The sequence below is a fragment of the Podarcis bocagei genome (genome assembly GCF_964188305.1).
Source record: "Podarcis bocagei genome assembly, chromosome: 5".
Taxonomy (NCBI): Eukaryota; Metazoa; Chordata; class Lepidosauria; order Squamata; family Lacertidae; genus Podarcis; species Podarcis bocagei.
In genome coordinates, this window is record NC_138129.1 from 52,572,900 (window position 1) to 52,591,889 (window position 18,990).

The 18,990-nt window shown below is 43.8% G+C and overlaps 1 protein-coding gene across 9 annotated transcripts in view; it reads left to right on the plus strand.

Moving 5' to 3' along the window:
- The window catches only part of ST3GAL3 (ST3 beta-galactoside alpha-2,3-sialyltransferase 3), a 183,425-nt gene that overhangs the window by 159,070 nt on the left and 5,365 nt on the right, over positions 1-18,990 (plus strand). For 7 of the 9 annotated variants that reach the window (XM_081195244.1, XM_081195245.1, XM_081195243.1 and 4 more), the window contains one exon: positions 2,259-2,405. The exons of 1 other annotated variant lie outside the window; for it this stretch is intronic. In XM_081195244.1, coding sequence (XP_081051370.1) covers positions 2,259-2,405 — 147 coding nt within the window. Of the gene's footprint in view, positions 1-2,258; positions 2,406-15,396; positions 15,596-18,990 lie in introns of all 9 variants that reach the window. One more of the 9 variants, XR_014008460.1, reaches the window with a different exon arrangement.

Consider the following 18,990-nt stretch of genomic DNA (forward strand, 5'->3'; position numbering starts at 1 on the left):
TCTTGGCTGTGAGTTCTAGAAGACCTGCTCCTGCCTTGCACCTGGCCTGGGAGGACGGGACCCAGCTACAAAAGCTGAGGTTGCTGAACAGATTACTAGGTTGGAGTACTGTTTGTGGGGCAGGGATGAGGGTTGTTGGGGTTGTTACTGTTATTGATATTAGTTTTTGTATCTTTATTTTTAGATCTTACCATGATTTATATGGAAATGGTTCAATTTAGTTGCATACCTTTGGTTGTGCTTTTTATTGTTTATGCCTACTTGTGTTATACAGTGGTACCTCGCAAGACGAATGCCTCGCAAGACGAAAAACACGCAAGATGAAAGAGTTTTCCGTTTTTTGAGTCGTTCCGCAAGACGAATTTCCCTATGGGCTTTCTTCGCAAGACGAAACGTCTTGCGAGTTCTTGCGAGTTTGTTTCCTTTTTCTTTAAGCCGCTAAGCCGTTAATAGCCGCTAAGCCGCTAATAGCCGTGCTTCGCAAGACGAAAAAAACGCAAGACCAAGAGACTCGCGGAACGGATTAATTTCGTCTTGCGAGGCACCACTGTATTTGTAATTATGTAAAATATTCCATGTTGCAAGCCACCTTGAGCATGGTTTTAACTATAGAAAGGCAGCCTACAGATCAAATGATGTGTGTATGTTTGTATTCCCTCTGCATATGAATTGTTGGGAGAGTGAAAATGTTATGTTCTGTTGTTGTCACTGAGGTGAGCATGAAAGAACAAACATAAGGAACCAAATGATAGAGAAGAAAACATGGTAAAAAGGAAGAGTGGAGGAAAAATGGTGGTGCACATAGATCTGTGAGATAAAGAGAAGAAGAGAGGCAGCAGGGAGGTGAGGAAGCAAAAAGACTTGTGAGATGGGAAACAAAAATAAGAGTAGGTGTTGGATTTTGTCTGTAGAAATTCAGATGTTTGGATTTATAAGGGTCAGTGGCCTGCTTATTTATCCTTACGGGGCAAATCAAAACTTTTAAGATGGCAAAGGAATGTTTAGGACTGTATATAATGAATCATTTAAAGTCAATGTATACAGACAAAACTGTGTTACAAAATGCTAGCCAAACTACTGATGTCACTGTCTTATATTAATAAAAGTATAAAAGTCACCCTCAGAATGCTTTGAATTATATGCCCCTGCTCTAAGGCAGACATAATCTGGAGCAAGATATTCTGCATTAAGGATCACCTTGGTACAGATTCTTTCTTGAGCAGCTAGGCAGTGAGAGAGGAATAAGACAAGTGGCAGAACTATAGTAAGGTGGAAGTTTGTATTGTCCTCTAAAGATTAAGATACTCCTGATTTTTGCTAGTGCCAACGTCTGAAAGAAGTCTGAGTAACTGGAAACTTTCTACAGAGGGAAGACACACACATTGCTATTATCATATTAGTTCGAATGGCTTATTGTTCTAGCTCTTGAATGTATACACATTTACTTATTAAATAATTAATTAACAACAGAACCCAACTTATTAAACAGCTCCCACCACATATCGTTAACAGCAGGAAGTGAACCAACAACAAATAAAATAATCCGTTAATACTGAATGGCCTCGTTTAAAGATCCTGGGAAGGATTCAACATTGTGCTCTTACAATTTCTCCGTCAGTACAAGCATTTCAGCTTTCCCAGTGGAATAATCTAATGTCTCCTCCTCCCGCATGCTGTTCTGGGGGTTCTTCAGACCCCATCCTTCCCACCGCTGAGCCAGTGCGGGGGGCGGGGAGAGGAGGGGAGGGAGGAAAGTGCCTTGCACTAGCAGAACTCATTGCACTGACTCCTGCTAGCACACCTACTTAGTTGAATCCAGCCCACTGCTCTTCTGTCAGACTCCCTGCAGTTGCTTTGAAGCTGCTGTGTGCCACCAACACTCAATGCCAGAGTTATGATCTGTGGCTCTTCTCTCGGGGATTATTGTGAAAGTATTTGATGCCTCTTTGTTTTTCCATAGCCGTTCCAGTTGAAATCCTTTCTTCTCTCCTTCCCTCCTCGCCGTCTGTGTTCTGCAAAGCTATTTTTCTCTTCTCAATTAACTCCCTTCCTCTTCTTGTCAATTGCCATGGATCCTTCCTTCCCATTTCCCATGTGCAACTTGCTCCCACATTCTGCTCCAATAGGGATTTGCACTAGTTCCACATACACACACACACACACACACACACTTGGGTGCCATTAAAATGCTATTGCTTAAGAAAATGAAAACTTAACTTAATCGCTTGCATTGTGCTTCCTTCCCCTTTCCTCCACAGAACATCCCTACTCTGGGAAGTGTAGCAATAACCATGGTGCTCCACAATTGTGATGAGGTAGCAGTGGCTGGATTTGGTTATGACATGAGCTCTCCAAATGCACCACTACATTACTATGAAAACATCAAGATGTCTGCCATCAAAGAGGTAAGGTACTCTATGTTCAGTAGGCAGTAGCCTTGATAGCTAAATCCATGTTCAGAAGCAGAATATCTCTGAATACCAGGTGCAGGAAACAAACAATGGGGGAGGGCTGCTCTCTTCCTACACTTCTCATTGATTTCCTGAAGGCATGTATTGGCCACTTTTAGAAACAAGATGGTAGACTTTGTGGACCCTTGAACTGAGCCAGCTATTTATAAAGCAAAATAGTTAACTAGTGGTTTTCCCTCCATGGAGGAAGCTAGAAAAGACAACAAAGCAAATCCAATATCACCTGGATGTTGTGCTGCTAGGAACTCATACAAATAGTGGAAGCTCATATTTCATAGTACCGCTCAAAGGATTCCTTTACAGCAGAATCCTGTGTTTTTTTCACTTCCCGACCAGCCATTATAAAGGAAAAGGTACAGGAAAGTGTGATAGAGAACAGATAATTTAGAAGAACAATGAGGGCCTTCGCAAGGCGTTGTTGGCCATTTTCCATTTATGTAACTTACAATTGCTACTTAAGCGACATCCAAGCTACAGACCCAAACTGGTTTTAAATAGTTTGTAACCATCATGGTTTTCCCAGAACAATGCTGAAAAACCATATAGTTTTGTGAGGCTATGGATAAGTTTTTTTAATTGGAGATTCCTAAATGGAACTATATTGGAGGGGGAAAAGTGCATCCTATAGGGCGAAAAATACGGTATGTGGACCAGGGGTGGGGAACCACAGGACCAAGAAGAAGAAGAAGAAGAAGAGTTTGGATTTGATATCCCGCCTTTCACTCCCCTTCAGGAGTCTCAAAGCGGCTAACATTCTCCTTTCCCTTCCTCCCCCACAACAAACACTCTGTGAGGTGAGTGGGGCTGAGAGACTTCACAGAAGTGTGACTGGCCCAAGGTCACCCAGCAGCTGCATGTGGAGGAGCGGAGACACGAACCCAGTTTCCCAGATTACGTGACTATTGCTCTTAACCACTACACCACACTGGCTCACCACAAGGGCCAGATGCAGCCATTCAAGCCATTCTGTCTGGTTCTCAGGACTCTTCCCAGACTGTACCCTTCAATGGCCCCACTCTGCACTGTCTCAGTTGCTTTTGGAGTCATACTTGCTGCTCCACTCACTTTTGCCTCTGACCCTGCTCACCAGTGGCATAGAGCCCGTGGAAGGTTGTCCATGAGGGTATGTGTCCCTCAGGTTGAAAAAGGTTCCCCACCTCTGGTGTAGAAGGCAGGACAGATTAACTTACCCTTCCTTACTCCCATTCAGCAGTGAAACAATTTGTCCCATATCTGAACTATTTTTGCTGCAAAAAGTTTTATGGAGATGAATATTTGCCTTATGGCTGCTACAGGCTAAAGTAATCTGTGAGACGTACCTGATTGTCAGTAAAAATGACAGGCAAATGCAGCTGTTATGGACAGACCAGTCTTCAATAAAGGTAAAGGTAAAGAAACCCTGACAGTTAAGTCCAGTTTCGAACAACTCTGGGGTTGCGGCACTCATGTAGCTTTACTGGCCGAGGGTGCCGGTGTTTGTCCGCAGACAGTTTTTCCGGGTCATGTGGCCAGCATGACTAAGCCGCTTCTGGCGAAACCAGAGCAGCGCACGGAAACACTGTTTACCTTCCCGCCGGAGTGGTACCTATTTATCTGCTTGCACTTTGACGTGCTTTCTAACTGCTATGTTGGCAGGAGCTGGGACCAAGCAATGGGAGTAAAGTAATCTGTGAGACGCACCTGATTGTCAGTAAAAATGACAGTCAAATGCAGCTGTTATGGACAGACCTTTCTTCAATAGAGTCCAACATTAAAGCATCCTTGACCTGCAAACCATACTAATGGAGGAGCTGCTCACTGATATATGAGGAGCTCTGTAGACAAAGGTGCAGGAGGATGACCAGCCTTTATGAAGTATCTCTGCCTTCCCATAAGGATTCCAGGTTACATGCAGAACCATTAGAAAGAGGTATGAAGAATGAATTGCTTTCACGTCATCTCCCATGTAGATTGCCTTTTCTCATTATCTGGTCTGTGGGTACCAGGCTAATCCTCATCTCTCAAACCCAAGTTCTCTTAGGTTTCATTTCCCCTAATACAAGCAGAGCCATCTGCTCCCAAGTATCAATATTTAATTCTTCTTTAGCCTTCTCTTCTCCCCTCTGGACTAATTGTTTATAATATTATGGAATCTAACTACATGAGAGGGGATTGCATTTCTGCCTCGCCTCGCCTTTTTAATATTAATGACAGCTAGTAATTGTTAGCCACTTGGGAATTAAGATAAAAGATAAAAGGGGCAGTGGCTTGGTTTGTCATCTTCTGCTTTTCCCAGGAGTGTAACAAGTGAGAGTTTGTAGTGCTGCAAGACTGGTGTTCCATGATCAGTAGACTATGCAAATGCCAAGAGGTGAGAAGAATGTTGTGCTATTAGTGATCCATGGTAAAAGTACATGTATTGTCTCTCATAACCAGTGCTCTGGAAAGAGCAGCTTTGTCCTTTTGATACTGGGTCAGCTGAGGTTATATCCTTACTTACCTTTATGCAAGGTTCTATATGCTCCTTTTACTTTACAGGTGCTTGTTGGCAGGATATCCCACCGTATGCCATAAAGAGCCAGTTCTGTCTATGAAACTTTGAAGCTTTTTGAACATCAGTGTTAGTGCCAAATAGGTACAAGGTTTATACGTGTTGTGAAAGAGAGGAGGAAATTAATCATCATAGCTCTTGGGACACAATTATCCATAACAATGGGAGGGAAGGGTAATGAGGGTGTGTTGAATATAATTTTCTTTCTTCTATTCTGTAGTAATATTTACATGTACAGTAAAGCCTTGAACAGTTTCATTTGAACTTAAAACCTATGCCTTTTAAAATAAGTCTTTGGGATTCATCCAGGAAGGTAGGCGTAACATTTTTGAGGCCTAAAACAACTATTGGATGAATGAATGACCTGAGTCTAAACTGTTTTGTCATAGGACAGGGGAGTAAAGTCCAGTGTACAACAAGCAAAAGTGCATTTTCTGGAAATTTTCAGACAAATCAATCTACAGAAGACTGAGAGAACCTTGAAAATGATGGCCTGTGTGAATAAGCACAAAGTGTGTTTTGCTTCCAGTGTGGCATCATGTATAGCAGGAATAGAGAACCTTTCTGGCTCTGCAATACAGACCTTTTTTAGGATTGGCTTTGCAGGCCAAATTTGACAGGTGGGTGAGGTTGCCCACCTGTCAATCACTTGACATCACAATGACATAAGAGCCAAAACCTGCTTTCTGGTGTGGTGAGGGCTCAACTTGCTCCAGGAGGGTTTCCATTGACAGTAGTTTCATTGAAACCCCGCTCCTGGGAAAAGGCATGCCTCCACTCCCCATCTGTTTATGCACAGGGAGTTCAGTCGTGCTTTCTTCATGGATCAGCAGCCGCATCTCCACCTGCCCCAGGGCAGCTGGGTGTGGTTTGGGGGAAATTACCTTGCATGCCAAACAGGGAGAGCTAGTGGCTCAATTCATCCCACAGACCAGAAGTTCCCCACCATGATATTTTAGGAAATGAGAATAAATTGCTTGTTGTGTTTCACTTGGTACTGCCCTGTGTACTGCCCTGTTAGAACTTCTGTTCTGATACAAAAGAGAAGGATGGAATAGTCTGATAAAAGAGATCTGTGTACTCTAAACAATATATATAGGTAAAGGTAAAGGGACCCCTGACCATTAGGTCCAGTCGTGACCGACTCTGGGGTTGCGGCGCTCATCTCGCTTTATTGGCTGAGGGAGCCGGCGTACAGCTTCCGGGTCATGTGGCCAGCATGACTAAGGCGCTTCTGGTGAACCAGAGCAGCACACGGAAACGCCATTTACCTTCCCGCCGGAGCGGTACCTATTTATCTACTTGCACTTTGATGTGCTTTCGAACTGCTAGATTGACAGGAGCAGGGACCGAGCAATGGGAGCTCACCCTGTTGTAGGGATTCAAACCGCTGACCTTCTGATCGGCAAGTTCTAGGCTCTGTGGTTTAACCCACAGCGCCACCCGTGGCCCTAAAAATAATGTATATACCTCTCTGCTAAACTCAGTTCAGGAAGGTAAAAGAACCCCAGCCCAAATCTCCATTGTTTTCACATAATAGGAATAAATAGAAAATTCTAGTCCCAAAAGTGTATATTTGCGTGCACGCGCATGTGCACAGTCATTAATAGGAGCCTCTCTGGGAATGTCCATCAACCGGCAATTCTATTGTGCTGTGTCTTAGAGGGAACAGACCTGCAGGCTACGGTGTGTGTTCCCTAACGCAAGGTGTGTCATTGATTTACACGCAATGTCTGCTTGACATCTCCCTGGACACCATTTAAAAACCCAGTGACTCATCTCTAGGGAATTTCTTCTCAATACACACAAAGCCAATGAATTGCATTTGTTTGCAGCTGGGTGGAGATGGCCCCTCCTGTGCAAAGACATGAGTGATAAAACCTCAGGATAGAAACAAATGGCCTTTTTCTATTACCTGCTGCACTATGTAAGGCTGAAGGTTTTGTCAGATTTTTAAGGGCAAAAATGCTGAAAGCACAGTATGTTACTGTGAAATCATGCATTTCTGGCTACCAGCTACATATCTGTGGTGTAAATTATATGCATATGAAGGTATGCAAATCATCCAGGAAGCATCCAGCCTAGATGGAGCAGATAGGACTCACTGAACTCAGTGGGACAACTCATGAGTAAATTTGTATAGTTGCATCCTTATGGTAATAGTTATCAAACATTTCCCCAAAAATCTAGACATCTATCGCTCATTAATAGCCTTATAGTCAACAGGCATTATTGGACACCCACTTCAAATGTAACAGTCCTGGTCCCCTCCCTAACATGAGGGTGACCTTGATCTTCAAAGGTAGCCCATCCAGCCCACTGCCAGAATTAGAAACACTGGGAGGTGGTTGGGAGGAGTTCAGACAGGAAGCAAAACTAGTAAACACTGAGCACTGTTAATGCAATATAAGAACACCTCTTCTCTGTATATTCAGAGAAAGAGTCCAGCAGAGTGAATGGCAGCTGCAAAACCTTATCCCTAAATACGGACCTGGCAGACTAGTGGATCTCAGTGGACAGAGGATATCTGAGAGCAATGAAGCCTCTCCTATTCTGCTCCAGATGCATTTTCAAGTGGCTCCCTGTTGGAGCTTTCACACCAGGAACCACCTTTGCAGAAGGTCATATCGTTATCTACCACACCCCCATGGTATGATGCTAGGTGCACAGTGCTGCACAAGCCCTGACTTTAAGGTAATTGCTGGCGCTTGCAAAATGCTGTGTACAGGGCTTTGCAGAACACAACAATTAGCTGATTGGTGCTTGCGGAACACTATGCATGGGGCTTTCCAAGACTCAGTGATCAGCTCAGCTGTGTCTTTACCTTTCCCACAGCTAATTCATATATAACTCCCAATACTGGAAAATCTAAAATGTGAGCAAGTGCTTGGTTTTGGTCCAAAAATATGAACATTCAAGCTTTCATCTTAGGTCCTCATGAGCATAAAGTTGGCTGAGAGATTGTGCTTACATTGAAGGTAATGTGCACAATTCCTATGCAAATAAAGCTGTTGGTGAAAGACTCTGTCTACTTTGTTTAGCCAAAGGGTTGAGGTGTGTGTGGGTTTTTTAAACAGGTGTTTATCTAATATTCAGGGTCACTGAGAGGGAGTACAGGGGGTACTGCTCTGTTGGGCAGGGAGCCCAATCCTTAATGCTTGTATACCAAATCTTATGAAACAAAATTTCAGGTGCCATTTGACACAATTGTTTTGTGAGATATGAGCCTGCTCCCGCCTTTCAGTGCTTTTAGTCAATCAGTGAAGTCATAACTGATTGATGAGGGCTATAGCAAAATTTTGTTAAACAAGCACCTTGTAAGGCTCAAAATCAAAATGACCCTCACCAACAGTGTGGAAGGGTCTTCCTTAGTCATTTTGAAACTGTTTAGAGTCTTCCATGTATGACTCTAGATTCCTCTAGATTCAGACAAGAAGGAAAGCACTCCTGAGTCCCTTTTGAGTCCTCTTTCCTCTAGAAATGATATTTGTCAAGATAATATACTTGAGGAATCCATAATTTTAGTATAGCTATGACTAGGCAACAGCATCTCCACCCAAAAGCAAACACTACACAGACAGGACTTTAGGGTTATTTTTTTCTGAGTAGAAAAAAATAACACTAAAAGATTACATTGCGAATGTGAATGCATATACCAGTTGCTGCAGGGTGGCATAGCTGGCATTGTTTACAATGCTGCTGGAGGTAATAGAGAAACATCTTGCTTCTTGAAAAAAAGGAGAAAATCAGAGTGACACTGGAAGTATGTTGTCTTATCAGTATGGCCACTATATAGAACATACTGTAGAAGTCTGTTTGATCCACAGTTGTATAGGCTGAATGTACAACACTGGTCCCAAACATATTCCATACACAATCTATTTAACTGAAAAAGAGAGAAATGCTTCATTATGAGAATTATTTGCTATTTTACTTGTAAAGCTGTTCTCTTTATGAAGGTGAGGCAGTTCTTCTGCTGAACCCTGTTGACTGGCTGAGGAGGTGGGTTATTTCCCCATTTCTGCTCATCAGATGATCAGTCTGATGACTAGGGAGAAGGCAATTTGCAATTCAATCAGGGTGCTAAGCTCCACCCACTCCGGCGCTTTGTCTACATTTCTATTTTTTCTTCCACTGCCAAGATCAGTGGGGACTAGGTGTGGCAGGAAAATTTGCTTGTGGTACTAGATCAGGCCCATGAGCTAGGTTACTCAGTCCTGTTTTACAACAAATGTCCACATAATTTACAAAGAACAACCTTGCCATTTTTTCCTTGCACCAGAACACTCCTCTGCAGTGATTTCCCCCCCAGTTTCTGTAGTCTAGATCAGGGATGGGCAACCTTTTTTCTTCTATAGTCACATTTGGGCAGTGGGTGAATCCAGAAACTATAATGGGCAGAACCAGAAACAAAAGTGTCCTGGATTAACTTATCCAAAATAAAGGTGACCTTGCTTCAGTTTTCACCATGCATAGAATTCCCAGTCCTATGCAGTGAACCTCACTAGGCTTGATTTTTATTTATAAGAATATTTCCGAACTGCCAGCTCTTAAAAAATACCATGGTGGTATAGAAAAACGCATTTAAACATCATAAAATTATAATATAATGGGGTTATTGTCAAATAAATATTCAAAGGATTTGTTTTAGTTGGATGGCATTCGACTACCATTTTACTCAGAGTAGACATAATGAAATCCATAGACCTAATTTAGGTATATTCATTAATTTCAATGGGTCTACTCCAGATAAAGCCTAGTTGAATACCACCCTCTGACTTTAGTGTGACTGTGACATATACATATGGCAGAAACCTGCCAGTTTGTTCCGAGACAGCTGAAAAAGAAAGTCTTTTTCCCAAGCTATCCAGACAGGAAAAGGATCTTTTAAAATCTGTTGTTGTTTTTTATCAAGTAAAATACGTTACTGCTTCTTCCATTTGTTAAAAGTAAGGTGTTAGACACTCTTAAGAACCTAGGAAAAGATAGGGAGAAAGAACAGGAAGGAAGGAATTCTGATAGGATGGAAAAACAGGGCAACTTGGAAAGGTGTCAAGGGCTTTGTAAAATTAGGTTGGCTCTATGCTGCAGGTTGTCACCTGTAATTTCGATAGTGGGGCTTTAATCACACACCCATGCACCCCACCTATCCCAGGGGGTGTTTACTTGCCAACCCTAGTAATGTAGAAAGATAGATGGTGATATCTGATTTCCAAAGAAAAGGGCAGGGTGTAGCTCAGGAGTACAGAACTTGCATCCTGATCAGCTGCTCTCTGCAAACACATTTCTCCCAGCCTGAGCTCTAACACCAGATGTGACAGTAGATACGAGAAAATATTCCTAGGGAAGGGGGCTGAAAGGAGGTAAACCATGGGGGAAGTTTTTTTTAAAAAAAGTATTATATTAATTTTATTTAAAAAACGAATATGCAACTCTTCCATTGCTCAAAATAGTTTCCAAATCGGTAATACTGTGGTACCTCGGGTTACATACGTTTCAGGTTACATACGCTTCAGGTTACAGACTCCGCTAACCCAGAAATAGTGCTTCAGGTTAAGAACTTTGTGTCATTATGAGAACAGAAATCATGCTCCGGTGGCGCAGCAGCAGCAGGAGGCCCCATTAGCTAAAGTGGTGCTTTAGGTTAAGAACAGTTTCAGGTTAAGTACGGACCTCCGGAATGAATTAAGTACTTAACCTGAGGTACCACTGTAAAAGATACAGGGTTGACTAATTTGTTGCTTGATTTCAGTGGGTGTGCTCTGTGACTTAGGTATCCAACTATCAACAAAAGCAGATTCTCTCATCCATCAGCCTCTTCTGTTTTTTTAAAAAAATATGATCTCTTTTTCATTACTGGGATAGTTCTGTGCTTAACCATTGGGAACTGCTTTCATTACATTTAGGTTGACCCTTACATTTTAGCTTTAGATCAGTGGTCAGCAAACTTTTTCAGCAGGGGGACGGCCCACTGTCCTCAGCCCTTGTGGGGGACTGGACTATATTTTTTGGGGGAAATGAATGAATTCCTATGCCCCACAAATAACCCAGAGATACATTTTAAATAAAAGGACACATTCTACTCATGGAAAAACATTCTGATTCCCGTACTGTCCGTGGGCTGGATTTAGAAGGCGATTGGACTGGATCTGGCCCCTGGGCCTTAGTTTGCCTACACACAGTGGCGTAGCGTGGGGGTGCCAGGGGTGCCGACCGCGCCGGGCGCAACATCTGGGGGGGCGCGAGTCCAGAGGGAAGGGACAAGTTCCTTCCTCCGCCGGGCTCCCCGCCGCCACCGCCAGCCTTGCGCCCTAGCGCGTGCGCCCCCCGCCGTCACTGTGGCTGCGCTCCGCTCACTGCTCGCAGGAGGAGCAGCCGCTGCAGCAGCGCCGACGCCACCACCGACGCCTGGCCGGGCACGGGCAGCCTCTGCACCCTGCCGCCGACGCCATCCCCTCGGCCCAGCCACAGGCGGCGGCTGCTTCTGCCTCCATCCTCCTCCGGGCAAGCAGCGTTGTTTGCGCGGCAGCGCCAGCGGCAACTCGCAGGTTAGGGGTTGGGGGGGCGCAAATTACTTGCCTTGCCCCGGGTTAGGGGGCGCAAATTACTTGCGTTGCCCCGGGTGCTGACAACTCACGCTACGCCGCTGCCTACACATCATCAAAACTAAACATATAACTCTTAGTTTCTGAAAGGGAGGCAAATCACAGGAAACATACAAAGGTATGCAAATACATTTACTGGAAGAACTGGGAGGGACAGAGCTAGTGTTGAGTCTATGCCATAATGTTCAAATGTTAATGTGATGAGAAACAGACCAACAATACTGGGGTTGGGGTTTTTTTCTTGTGTCACTATTAGTTAAAGAAGTATGAGAGAATATGTGCCACATTGTTATCCACAGTGAATCCCTGTAATTGCTGGTAAATATGAAGAGCGAAACTCCTTTCAAAACATTATATAAACCTGGCCTAATGACTTATGGTCTGGCAGCATGGCTGCTCTTCAAGCCTTCCTGGTGAATAGCTCTGGGAATGCAAGAAACAGCACTGGCTGAAAGAAGGGTCACGGTCACTTTTGGGAGGCAAAGGGTTGAGGCATCGTGATCTGCAAAAGGATAGTACATTTTTAGGTGGCTGCAGTGATGACTGATGTGGTTCATTCTCTTCCCCCCACCCCACCCACTCACCACACCTTTTATCTATCTGTCTCTTCAGCTACAAACACACACACACATACACACACACACACACTTTCTGCTTTTTGGCTTTTTTCATCTCCTTAGTAAAAAAACAGACTAGCATAAATGATCCTTTATAGCAGGTGTGGGGAACCTCTGACCCTCTAGATGTTGCTGAACTTCAACTCTCATCATCACTGGCCATTAACCATGCTTGTTGATAACATTCTTAAAAGCCAGAAAGGGTCTGAGTAGTGTTTCTAATAATCAGGGTGAAGCAATAGCTTCCCTACAGATTCTAGTGTCATCATCCCTCATCTTCTCCCCAGTTTGTCCTTCTGCGTACATAATCTGTTGCTTCTCTGATTTTGATAATTCCCTGGGGAATTCTCTGGGTGGAAATGAATAATTCAGAATTTTAAATACTTCTACCACAATAATAGAGCAGTCAAATTAGAAAAATATAGAAATATGCCACATTTTTCTAATGCAATTTTGGGGGATTGCAGACTTTTGGCATAACTTGAAGGTAGAATTTGCATTTTTAAACACTCTTGCAGTTGTAATTTATATAGCTAAAAGTGCCCTTTTGAATGCATTCCCCACTATAGAAAGCGGTTTTTAAAAAGCAGTACAGTACCATGGTTCCCAATCAATAGTAGTATTTCTTGTTCCTAAGGCACATCCTTTGCCAGCCACATGGGGGCAGAATCAAGCTGAATCTCAAGAGCTCTCAATAGGAGAATTGATTCCTCCTACCCAGATCTAGTTTAATCTTGGTGTAAAGTTACTTGCTCACATCTAACTAACATCATTTGAGCAGTCAAGTGTCAGCTCCTCACTGCATTAAAACTGTAGTCCAAGGGGTGGGAAATGTTTTTTCAACCCAAAGGCTACATTACCTCATGGACAACCTTCCAGAGTGTGCATGTCAGTGGTGAGCATTGCTAGAGGCAAAAAATGGGTGTAGCAACAGTTGTGACTCTTGCCCTTGGACCAGGGGTTTTCAACCAGTGTGCCTTGAATGACAGTCAGGGGTACCGCAGAAAAAGAGGCCTCTGTCCCTCTTTCCTTCCCTCCCTCCTCTGATGCCCTCCTACGTCTCTGCCTCAGCTGTGCGGCTGTTCGTTGTAGCAGCCCTGGCTCTAAGCTGCTGGTTGCCAGGAGCGGAGGCAGCCTCAGAATAAGCAAGCAAGTGGATGAGGGAGCCCAGCCAGCCGGTCTGTCAGCTCTTGCTGTTGGAAATGGACAGACAAGTGGGAGGCCAGGTGGGCGGGCAGGCAGGTGCCATGTTGGCCTTTCTTGTGCTTGCTGTGTGCCTGGGAGCTTAGTGCCCGGTGCTGAAGGGGCACTTTCTGCCTTTCCGCCATGCAGGCCCAGCACTTTCTGCCTTTCCGCCATGCAGGCCCAGCAGCTCCTGCTGCTGCCACTGCTACCTCCCAAGGTGAGTAAATAGGTGGCCTCACATTCACCTTCTGCCAGTCTCCATTGGGCTGCTAAGGCTGGAGGCATCCTCTTCCCAGGCTCCTATGGGGCAATGTGAGGAGTCACCTCTCTTTGGGGTGTGTGGGGGGTAGCTCAGAGACCAGAGTGGCCACGGTGGCTGCCCACAGGACTCCCAAGGAGACGGGAGAGGAGAGGAGAGGATGCTGAGGGAACACTCCACAACAGAGGGTGTTCAAAAAGGGCTGCTGGATCTGCAGGCAAGGGTTGAAATAACTGGATTTCTGAGGTTTGGAGTGTGTTTCCCCATAGGGGAGCCACAGAAAAAAATGTAGCTGGTCAAGGGAGCCGTGGACTCAAAAAGGTTGAAAACCTCTGGGCTAGACTGAGGCCAAGCAAAATCTAGGCATTTCTGCACATGCATTTTTCCATCCAGGCAAGTTAGAGGCATTATCACTCTTCAAAGGCGCATTCCAGCCAGGCAAACGGAGGGGTAGAGCAGGGCCAATGAAGGACAGGGCATGGGGAGAGGCCCAAGGGCAATATAGAGAGGCCTAGAGTGCCCTAGTTTAACCATACAGCCATTTTGACAAGAAGTAAGTCCCATTTTGCTCATTTGGGTTTATTTTTTAGTAAATATTTTAGCTAAATATTGATCTATAAAAGACAAGAAGAACCAAAGAGTAGGTATGCTGAGTAATGCCCATCAATGTCTTCAAATAAATTATCCAGGTGAACCCCCAGGTTTTTAATTCAAGAATATGACTTGATTAAGAGTGTCATTTCTCTTTCCCTTCCTCAGCTGTAGAGCTGAGGGTAAACACATACAGAACTTGTAAATGTTTGTGTGGAAGAAGGAATTTCAGCAGATTCAGCATTTCACACCTCTGCCAAAATTCACTTTTTCCTCTGTATTAGATGTCCAGAGACCCTAAGATCCCTTGCCTCTGGCCACTCTCCACCCCCCCTCCCATAGCTGCAGATTATGCTTCCCTATGTGGACTTGAAAAATGTCCCTGGTTGAAACTTCCATACAAGAGACATGCAGGAAAAGAAAGTGGAGATTAAATACTAAGTTCAGCACAAAATAACTTGGCAGGTATGATCCTGCGTGTGGCTCATTAGCCAGAAAAGAGCTACTTAACCTCAGGGGAGGGGAAGGTAGAGTTGGGTGTCCACAGATGGTCAATAGGGAGCTTTTACCGCTGCAAGGCAGCAGCACAGTTTCCTGGACATATGGCTGGCTTTCTGTCAGGTGGCAAATGCATTAGTATCAGGGCATTTCAGGAAACGACCCTCCTAGCCTGCCATTCTTAAGCAACAGGGGCTGTCTTCTTATAGGTTTTCCTCCTGCGATTTAATCTTTATGGGATTTTGGTGTGCTGGTCATCAAGATAAGTATGTCTGATAACAGGGGTCCAGCAACTGCAGTGAGGCTAATTGGCTGTAGCTGGGCAGCTTTTCCTCCTGTTGAGTTGGTTTATCACGCATCATGATCAAACCTGGCACAGTTCTCCATTTGCTATTTGTACATGGAGGCAGTACCTTATATAAAAGAGGAAGTGGATATTCTTCATTTGCACATATTCAAGACAGTTTCTAAAGGCTATATAGATAACTAAATAAAAATGGAAATGAAGGGACAGTTACTGAGTTCATGTTACGTTGGCCCCTCCTATTGTTCCCCTTGCCCCAGCCCACACACTTTCACGCTTGCTTACAGTGAGTGCACCCAGAATTCCAAGGAAGGCACTTCACCTTTTGTTTTGCAGAGCAGATTTCTATCATCTCCCATTGCTCCTGTTACCACTGACAGAACACAATATCAGGCAGTCCAATCAAGACTGTAAACAGAGGAAATCCTATCTTGATCCCCAGAGAGCAGGAAGAGATTTTTTACACCACGTGGAGCATTCTGGCTGGAAAACACAGAAATCTGTAATTTCTGCCATCCCCTCAGACCTTCAGCAGGTTTGTTTGCACAACTGAGAACAGTTCAGAGTCCTCATTGGAAATGGGAGACTGGGAAAGGGGGAGCATGAAAGGAGTGGGCTGAGGAGTTTGTCTAGCAGGCTACAAGCATGTTTCTCCAGGGCTCAGTTCCAATAATAATAATCATGGGTTGCCTGAGGCTAATATTGTTCTGACAGCATGGCTCTTCTGTAGAAGCCCTGGGTTTATGCTCCTTATACTGACAAAAGAGAGTTTGGGGTATGTTACCATCACGTGGCTAAATCCTTCTAATCAGTTCAAGTCATCTGCCACAACTGGAGTCAGTTCACTGCAGCAAGAGCCTAGCGAACAGGACCAATGAGGTACAGAACATGAAACCAGGGAGCTAAATCAATTTTGTGTTCCACTGAACCACACATTCTCCTGACACCCCTGCTGTTGTTGGCACATGCATTTGATTGCAGACAGCTCTGCCTCACTGCAAAGAGTAACAGGAAACCCCACCAGTAGCAGGAAATCAGGCTGGAAATGACCCACGTGTGGTTGTAGGACAGATGGGAAAGCTGAAGTAGACAATGCACTCTTTCTAAGCCACCTGAACAGAATTTGTGACCAGTGTAACTCATCCCAAGTCATAACTAGCAGTAAGAGGGAAATGGTTCATACTACCATGTTGTCTGAGGCATCCCAAGTAGGGTTAATTACTTTTTTGGAATGGCTTCCCATTCATTACATGGTCCAAATAATGGACATCCCTGTGATGGAGTTCCCTCTGTAGTATATATGTTCTCATGGGAGGCTCAGTTCCACCAGTGACATCAATATCCAATGTGTTTCAAATGCCTCCGCCTACTTGGTCATCTTTCTTTCTCAGAAAGGACAGCATGGGTTTCAGTTTATCACTCCCACCTTATCCTCACTCTTCTAATCTTAGCTAAATGCAGGAATGCAGTTTTATTTGCCTGATTAGCCATTTGCAGTAAGAAGATTTTCTTCTATAATTGGTAACCATAGATGGAGCGGGGATGAGCCTCTTCTTTTCCCCTCAGATTGGTATGTCCCAACACTTAGCTAAAATTATTTATGTGGACCATGGCACCTTGCTGTGTTTCTTGATGCAGGTGAGGGGCTCACTTGTGGCAAATAGTCTCACCAAGATCAACAACTGCAACTTTGTTCCCAGATCCCTGGAAAAGCTTTTAGCTAGGGAAGCAACTGTTATGGCAAATGACAGACATAGCTAATGCAGCCTTTTCAGTGGTACCACAAGTAGATGCTCAACATGCTACCCTTAATATTAAAACAACAGATGCTTGTTGCAATGATATGCAGTATCAGTAATATTCAGTATGGGTATCAGTGTACATAGCTCTCTTGGCATGGTGGAATGTTCACCAGGGTGAAATAGATCATGGGGATTTGTATTTTATTTGCATATGATATCCCAGAATCCCACATGTTAAATGCAAATATCCAGCACTACCGCTAAGGCTCGTTGGGTGTGACTTATCAGTCTTCATCATGTGCCAAAAGGCTGGGTCAGGCAGTGTGAGGCCATGACATATGATGCAGAAAAGAGAAGGCTACTTTGTGTTCTGCCATTACAATAAAGAGAAGTTTCATAATTAGAGGCAGCTGTCAATGAATGACATTGGGGCTGTGGATACGATGAGGAAGATCAGAGACCCATGGATAAAGATTTTTGTAATATGCAGCTTTTCTAAACTTGGCCCCTATGTCTGTTTGAGACTGTTTGACATTCACTTTCCAGCTGTCTGTTTCTGTCAGTTGGGCAAGATGCCTATCTGCCCAAGTCCCTCTTTGGGAATTTCTGCACTCCTTCCAACAGTGCATCCTAATTTCCTTTGTAAAACAAGGGGGCATTGGGTATTAACATCAGAGGTTTTACTGCAATTATACTGGTTAATGATGTGCTTATTTTGCCTATTTGTTAGAAGACTAATAATGTTTGAATAGTGACAGTGCATTCATGTATATATGACTCAGTTTATGCTGGGGAGCATAAGTAAAGGAAAGAACCCCTGGATGGTTAAGTCCAGTCAAACTTGACTATGGGGTGCATCTTACTTCAAGTCGAGGGATCCAGTGTTTGTCCACAGACAGCTTTCCAGGTCATGTGGCCAGCATGACTATACCACTTCACATATATACAGAGAGAGAGAGAGAGAGAGAGAGAGAGAGAGAGAGAGAGGGAGGCTTGTATCTCTCTGAGGCAAATAATTTGTCACTGTGGTATTGGATGAAGATACTGACTAACTCAGACAAGCAGCTTCTGGGATTTGTTACTCAAACTTTACCACTTTGCAACAAGCTGTAGTTAGTGCATGCCTGCTTGGCAAGTGTAACTCTGATTCAGAGAAGACTGAGATTTTAGGCAGATTCTCCTTAGCCTTATGGAGAACAGAGTCTACATACCAATGACCTCAGCTCTGCCTCTGTTGCTCACTCTTTGCCAGCCACGGCACGAGATAGTGATTAGCTGTCTTCATGGCCCAGTAATAACCATCTCTGAAATGTTCTGCATGATTAACCTATTAGATACAGTACAGCTCCCAGTATTCTCAAGCTCAGCTTCTGTTTGCTTTCTAGCATCCATAAAGAAGTAGATGAAAGGAAAGAAGTCTTGGTAATGCACTATTTGTGGGTGCTAGGACAGGAGAGGAATGTCTTTTCTTGGTTGAGGGAAAGGCATTTGCATTCATTGTTTTCAGGCTATGTTAATAGAATATATGTCAATTGTTTCTGCAGGTGAAGGTGTAGTTGAAGATGCATCTGAATGATTGGTTAGGACATAATCAAGAAGAGCTGGAAGTGAGAGGCTGTGAGAATATAGTCTGGCTGCAGTTTTGTGCGCTGCATGAAGATCTCTGTTTATTTTATTTATTCATCTGTGTTCATCATAGGGGCTGATCCAGAAAATAGCAGCTCCTGGAGAACTACAAACCACTGCATTGCTCTGTATCATCACATTACTTCCATAGAAAAGGACATTATGCTGCTTTCAGCAGGTGCCTCCAGAAACTGTTGGAATGCAATGCAATTGAATCCCAAATTTGTAATTCTGACTTTTATATATTTTCACCTTTAGATTTAGATGTGGTGTTCAAAGAATAGAAACACCAATAAAATGTTTTAACAAACATTATAAGAAACTTTACCACAGTACATTTAAAACCAGATACTTTTTGACAACAATTAGGCTTGTAAATTCCAACACTTCCTCATCCAGCACACCTACTCTTCACTAACCAATCAGAATATCTTTCTCTCATCTTCTCTCTGATATAGATAGATAGTCCAGCCTTTAGATCATTGCTTTGATTGAGAGGGCTCTGTTGTCATATTTGTTTCCTCCTGTGCTTCCAGATGACTTGTTTATGAAACATTCATCC